At 41.1% G+C, this 7,500-nt stretch overlaps 2 protein-coding genes across 3 annotated transcripts in view; one reads left to right on the top strand and one right to left on the bottom strand.

The window, feature by feature from the left end:
- LOC308377716 (unconventional myosin-VIIa-like) overlaps positions 1 to 5,396 on the bottom strand; it is a gene marked incomplete at its 3' end in the record, with an annotated part of 46,837 nt that extends 41,441 nt beyond the window's left edge. Inside the window, exon 1 of the mRNA XM_080854455.1 lies at positions 5,330 to 5,396. Coding sequence (XP_080710581.1) covers positions 5,330 to 5,359 — 30 coding nt within the window. The 5' untranslated portion in view covers positions 5,360 to 5,396. The remainder of the gene's footprint in view (positions 1 to 5,329) is intronic.
- Positions 5,397 to 6,082: 686 nt separating this feature from the next.
- Positions 6,083 to 7,500, top strand: part of cep43 (centrosomal protein 43) — a 20,854-nt gene continuing 19,436 nt past the window's right edge. For both annotated transcript variants that reach the window (XM_080853463.1, XM_080853462.1), the window contains exon 1: positions 6,083 to 6,281. In XM_080853463.1, the coding sequence (XP_080709589.1) occupies positions 6,198 to 6,281 (84 nt within the window). In that variant the 5' untranslated portion in view covers positions 6,083 to 6,197. The remainder of the gene's footprint in view (positions 6,282 to 7,500) is intronic.

Genomic DNA, 7,500 nt, shown 5'->3' with positions numbered 1-7,500 from the left:
GAAAGACAAACACACACTCACAGAGACACACGTTAAAACTCAGATACACACAAACACACTGTCACAGAACTGAAGTTGTCCTAACCATTACATTACACACTCAACAAAGTCACTGTCCACCTAGCCCAACAGTAGTATTTCACCATTTGTTTCTGACTGGCCTTATCAAATAATTATGTCATTTGTATTAAAATAGTATAGGGGTCAGTATTTTTGCAGAAATCTGATTACGAGACTTTGTCGCTCTCTCTGATTGGAGGACAAGAAAGTTGATGTATGTTTTTGGCTATCTTGACATAGCAACAGTCATCTAACTGGCTTGAATACTACCCGTCATAATTCAATACTCAATACAGATTTGTAACGTGCCATGTTAAGCTGCTGTGAAAAGATGTCATGTTGCCTTGGAAATATATTTTTACATGTCTTGGTTGTTGTAGTTTGTATTTCATTTTGATCGTTTTACAACTTGAGTACTTTGTGTCTTTTATCAAAGTACTTTTTTACTTAGATACATCCATGGATGTTTGCCCATCCCTGATTAAGGCACTATGAGCAATGTCTAAAGGCACTATTAACAAACAGATGCCAAGACCACACCTGTGGTGGTAGACTGCCCTAGATTTAAGCAGCACAACGGATCAATAGCTATTCGCTAACGATATGCTAGCAGCTAAAACTAACGAAATCTCTTGAAATGTGCTGACTTTGACATTATGACAAACTAGTTACTCAACAACTGTCCTTACACAGTCAAACATCAAGCAAGTGCAACACAAGACAAAGCAAGACGGCAAATAAGCTACTTACTAGTTCGGCAGACAGTAGAAAGCCTGGCAGCCACAGGCAAAACTACAGAACGAAGTTATGGTATGGCAATGGCAGGGAGGCGATTCTCGATATTAAAAGTCATTGTAGAGCCCCAATTTTTTTCAAGCTGTTATTTTAAGGTTTAACTGCTTATCCTAACCCTAATCCTGAAGTATAATTGTTCCTTTGTGTTACTTTAATTTACCTCTCCCCTGAAGATGGGACTCGACAGAGCAACTGAAGTTCACTTAAACCATATCCACTCAAATCCAAAGCTCAACAAAGTCCAACCCAGCAAAGACGACCCAAACCTCGGCTCAGAAAACCCAAACCAAAAACTCAACTCAAATCCAAATCTAATCCCAACCTTAATGCTAACCCCAATCTTTTTCACTTTCTAAGGCTAATCCCAATCCCGTTAAACTCTCAGTATGATGTACGAATAGTAAGGACGGGCAAAGAGGACAGTTGACTTTACCTTTGTCAAGAGGACCATGGCTGCAGCCACTGATTACTGTGTCAATCCCGGGAGAGAAAAAGCAGCAAAAATAAAAATTGGCAGAGAACGACCCTCTGAGGCCCAACTCAAAAGAGAGCAGGAGGAATCCAGTTCTCGAGTTCCGGTACAGAGTATAGGCTCCAGTGCCAGACGTGTGTTCAGATTTGAGATATCTTTCGGTTTTCTTTTTTCAGATTTTCAGAGCATACTCTGCTCTCAGAGTCCAAATACTATGTAGGCTACACTCCCCTACCTTGGTCTTCAGATCTGCTCCTCTGGAAAGACATTCAGTGAAATTGTGTGGTGCTGCCTAAGGGGTATGTCCAGTGACTGTGTCTTTCCTCCGTAGGGAAGGTAACCCTCTTGGTCCTTCTGATTACCAGGTGGAGTGAACGGCGGCCAACAGGGAAGTGTTTCCATGTTTATGACCTTTTGACTTTGCCCCTCAAGAAACACGATGGGTGCAGCTGACACTGAAACACACACGACAGTCTAGCATCGTGGTAGAGAGGAGGCTCTCTCTGTGTGTGTGTGTGTGTGTGTGTGTGTGTGTGTGTGTGTGTGTGTGTGTGTGTATGTGTGTGTGTGTGTGTGTGTGTGTGTGTGTGTGTGTGTGTGTGTGTGTGTGTGTGTGTGTGTGTGTGTGTGTGTGTGTGTGTGTATGTAACCCCTAATGTGAGTGGGAAGCCAAACTCAAATCTTCAGTTCCTTACTGCTGTCTTAAAACCCATGTGCACATTACCATACTATAATATCGTAGGGTGTGAGTGGCGTTGTGTGTTCTGGGTGCGTGTGTGTGGGGTTGTGTGTTCTGGGTGCGATTATTGATTGTGTATAGCTCCCATTCATTCATTTTGTGATTAATGTTTTTTTTCCTTTTCCCTTTTCTCCCTTTTTGGTGATAAAGTCAGCGTGTATTGTCTGTTACCACTTGGAGTCAGTGTGTTGTGTGTCATTTCGGTTGGTAGAATGAAAACCGCACTCTCAAGCTTTTCTCTTTTAACAATAAGACCAGTTTATTTACTGACGAGTGTGTGACGCACACTGACGATGGCGTAAGGCCGAAAACGCGTCTGTACTAAAATAAACTGGTCTTATTGTTAAAAGAGAAAAGCTTGAGAGTGTGGTTTTCATTCTACCAATAGTTTACATTCTTTTACTTGCACCCGAAAACGCATTTATATATTTGTTTTGAAGTAGAGCGCGCCTATCCCTACGAAGAATTGTGTGTAATTTCCCCAGTGTAGTTTTCTTCATGTGTCAACCCCTGCCCTGTGAATTGTGTCTGTGCATTAGATCCCTGCCATCCAGGCCATTCTGTATCAATGGTCTGATTCGGAGTCAGATAAACGGGGCTATGCCAAAGGTTATATCAACCAACACGGCACTGTGCCAAAGAAACGCCTGATTCCTGTGTCATCGTCACAAAAAAGAAAAGTGACTCAGCTTTCAGGAATGCCATTATATCAATCAACCAAAATCACAAATTTCTTAAATCCAAGTGGTCTTCTCTCTCTCTCTCTCTCTCTCACACACTCTCTCACTCTGTGTGTGTGTGTGTGTGATTTTGTGTGTATGCGGATGTACTATATAAATAGCATTAAATCATATTGATTCCATTTTAAGATTTATATACTGACTACATGCAAACTAAACTGACAACAATAAGTACTCAACAGTGACATGGACAGACAAAGTAATGAACACACACACAAACACACACACACACACACACACACACACACACACACACACACACACACACACACACACATGCTTGTATTAACACTTTCGTTTATGGCCTGATCTTTATCCCCACCCACAGCCCTGTATAAACCTCTGCAAGATAAGGAAAGATTTCCCGGCACGAACATCAGCTATCATCCATGCATGTGCGCACACGCACACACACACACACACACAAACACACACACATACACACACACACACACACACACACGCACACACAGGCTTTTATAAACGTGAGGAGCATGTTTAGTTACCTGACACATATCAGGTGAATATGTGAAGAAGAAGAAAATATTTCTAAAGTTATTTATAAATGTTACACTTTCTTTTTCTTTTTTGTCTGGCAGGTTAACAAATAAGTATTGCAGCATCTCAATCAATCATTATTTCCTTGGGAAGGGTGCCTTCCTGATGCATAGATACAGTAGATGTATGAATGAGTCTTTGGGCTTTATCGTCAGATAACAAAGGACGGTCTTGTGTTGCGTTTATTGATGGGTAGATGTGATTTTTATCTAGATGAGAAGACAGGCTGTCTAGGCTGCATATCATATTGTTAGCATATCTTAGCACACACACCTGGACCTTCCCACTAATAAATGAATTTAATCTGTCAGTTGACTCAGTGCAGTCAAGTAAACAAACATCTCACCAGTTTAAATGGTAAAAATCAGATAAACCGGAAGAAGCATGTTTACCTATAAGCCTGTAGTTTATAGTTTTAGTTATGTTAAGATTTAGTTATGTAGCTGAATATAAATAATAAGTAGACTGAAAATGGTAAAGGGGAGCATACAGGGATGAGAAAGGACAAAAAGCACACACACACACAAGAGGAAGGACGAGAAGGAAGAGATAGGAAGGGCTGAACAATTCAGGGTAAAGAGATAATGAGTGGAGAAAGCAAAAGAGGCTGGAAGGAGTCACAAGGAAGTGGTGTGTGTGTGTGTGTGTGTGTGTGTGTGTGTGTGTGTGTGTGTGTGTGTGTGTGTGTGTGTGTGTGTCAGTGTTTCTCAGAAGCTCAGGAGGACTGGAAAAACTCCTGCGTGGATCCTATTTATGGCTGTGACGGTATAAAAGCCAGAGCAATCTCATAAGAATCAAAGTCCTGCCCTGAATCCCAGTGTCCCACCCTGCAGGTAAACATTAGGCACTCCACCCAAGGCTCCGACTCATCCACCCAAGGCTCCGACTCATCCACCCAGGAATCAGACTCACTCCACCCAGGACTCAGACCCACTCCACCCAGGAATCAGACTCATCCATATCATTTATACCATAAACTGACATGTACACCCACCTACCTACCTACTGTACCTCACTCTCATTCACTTAAGGCCCTTGCATGCTTCTAAAGGGAGCATGAATTGCTAGGTGCTTACGCGTTGCGTTGGGGGTGTTGCCAAGCAATTCACACCCAGAACAATAGTCTAGAAAAAGGGGCCGACGCACGCAAGACGTGAAAAGTCGCGCAAGGGGCGCGCAAGGGGCTTGCGCGACCTCTTGCAATTGAGCTTACGCTTACGTAACTGAGCATAAATCAGCCTTTAGTCACTCTACCGTTACATAAAGGATGTAATGATCTCACACACTCATTCATTCAGTCACGCTATCACGGCACAATGGATACCGTGATCTAACACACTCTTTCACTCACTCAAACTATCACTGAACAAATCATACCATGAATTCCCACTATTATTGTAGCTAGATAATTGTAGGTTACTTATAAGTTGCCTTGGATAAAAGTCAGCCAAAGGAATACATGTACATGTGAATGTTTCATATATTTTACATAATGTAAATGGAGATAATATTGATGCTACTGCAATTCTTACCACAAGGGGAGGTAGTGAGCTGATGGTTACAGGTGACAGGTAATGATGAGGTGATGAATATTCAACTAGTTTTTTTTATTGTTTTTTTTTTTTTTTTTAAACAGATGGAGAGAAAAAAGGACTAAATGGAGATATGAGAGGCCTTTAGTGCAGCTCCATGTAAATTGTAAATTATATTGATTAATGTGGCATAAACTGGACGACGTAATAACCTGTTATCAAAGAGATAGTGGTACCTTGGAAAATCAATGATGGTTGCTCATCACATCATCATTTTGCTCAGAGTAGTTGACTCACTTGGGGTGGAGAAGGAGACAATAGCAAACATACACTAGGCTAATGTACAGTGGCGAAGAAGGGCAAAACAAATTAACATTTTTGAAAACAAAACAACAAAAGTTAAAACTAATGTACAAAATGTGAAACACTTTACCTGTTTGTTATGGTAAACTGTTTTATCCATTTTGTGTCAAACATTTTAGCCAACCGTGCCAATATTGTTATTCCTGTGGGAAATGTTAAGACATGGTTAATGGTCACAAACTTCATTCACTTTCTGCGAAACTGTTTTATTTACTATAAAGGTCGGCAACAAACACTTCCTGTGTATTGTACCTACCCTTTCTGTTTGATTTGTAAATTCGTTTTGGGACTGGTAAAAGTGTTTCACGTTTGTACGTGTACGTTTTTTGTAGTTTTCTCAAATGTTTCCCATATTTGTTTTGCCATACTAATGTGTTTACTCTGACGTTTGTGTTGTTATTGATTTAGTGCTTGATACATTCTTGGTCTGTAAGTCTTATAAAGTAAAAAGCTGCTGTCGTCAAAAAGCTTCTGTCATAAGGCCTATATTTGCCTTAACAACTTGCAAAACGTGCTCTTGGACTTCCTGCTCTTAAAAATCATCTCTGTGCATCCCCATCGTATCTCATATGATTCATGACTGAAAGCTAAATGCTGAGAATAACAACAACATGTTTCATATGATATGAAACATGTTGTTGTTATTCTCAGCATTAAGCTTTCAGTACTTTCGCTTGCACTTACCTCACAGGCAAATTACTAAAGGTAAGAGTCATGCAACGTTAATCCAAAAAATAAAGAGAAAAGCAGGCAGGGGGTGCCCGTGTCTGGGAATTGAGAACATAAACAAATACGCATGTGCAAATGATCATGGCGGCGCCCATGGTGCCATAGAAATGTTCCGGTAGTATCACAGGGCTGTCAGTTACTCTCCATAGCCAGTTACGCGCTGGAAAACAAACAGCAGGGTTTGTCTGCACTTACATGACAAGTTCGACATGTCTGCGACCGAAGAAGACACAGAGTTGCGGGATCTTTTAATTCAAAATTTGGAAAACAGTGGAGTTCTAAACAAAATCAAGGTAACGCTAGTTAGCTTATGTTAATTTCAGTGGCCGTTGAAGGTAAACAGCTGTTTAGCAAACCAGTATGACCAGTCATTAACGCTTTTGAGTATATTTGCGTAGCTTATGTTTCAGTTTCTGATCAGCCTTATTCCAGGCGTATTAATTACATACGAGTCCCTTTGATTGTGAGATGTTCACGCTAAAATGTTCGCTGGCTGTGGAAGGTGGCTAAGCTAACTCTTAGCATGAAAGTTAGATACTTCGTGTCTTCCAAGATTTCACAAGACTTTGGGATGCCACTATATCAGGTATCTGCAAGCTAAGTCGTCAACATGCGTTATAGATTGATCTAGGTTGTGGCTATTTATCCGGTCTAATACAAGCGAAAAGTTAGCTTGTCTGGTAACTGTAGAATCATGCTAACACACAAGTTTTGTTAACGTTATGCCCTCTTCCTGCAGCCAATAGCAGCAACGTTAATTTAGGCACCAACGCCACAAAAGTTGCGGGAAATCATCCTACTAATTAGCCTGTTTCATGGATGTCTATGTCGTAGGCGGTATGCAAAACAAGAGCTATTCAGTTGCTGACTGCCCCTATGCCCCTCGTTTTAGCTGAGAGACAGAGCATTCAAGTATAGCGCTGTCTGTTCACATGTTTACTGCGCTGGCAGGAGTATTACCCTATCGAAGACGGGTGTGTTTCTGCCCGTTCCAAGTTGACATTTTCAAGGACTTGGAATTGCTGTTATTATGCTGTAGAGCAGTGGTCACCAACCTTTTTTGGCCAAAGATCACAACCTCTGCCTTGGTGACAGCCAGGCAAGATCTACCTATTGAGGCGTTGACAGAAAAAGACTGTCTAGACTCCAGACTTAACTTTTTATTTGGCCTAATTGTAATTGAATGAAATTAAACACTTTGGTCAAGCTTTTCAAATTGATGTGACCAAGAACACACAAAATCACTTAATTTCAGTGCAACATAAAAAGGAAAAAGTTTGTTAACCGCACACAATATTCAACAAGAAAAAACACATTTGCAATGAGCAGGCTGGATATGAACTGCTTTAATTATCAACTGAAGTTACAACACAACACTGACACATTTCTGTGCTCTGTCTAAACACACTGTCTGTGTGTGCCTTGTAGTTCGCCTCATAAGCACAGACAGCCAGTCCAAGGGCAGTCTGTGAGGTGTCTGTCAGTGAGCCGGCAGAGAGAATTGTCATTGGT

This window comes from Sprattus sprattus, assembly GCF_963457725.1.
Source record: "Sprattus sprattus genome assembly, chromosome: 16".
NCBI lineage: Eukaryota > Metazoa > Chordata > Actinopteri > Clupeiformes > Clupeidae > Sprattus > Sprattus sprattus.
The sequence above is the reverse complement of the archived record's forward strand: the minus strand, read 5'-3'. Positions and strand labels throughout refer to the sequence as shown.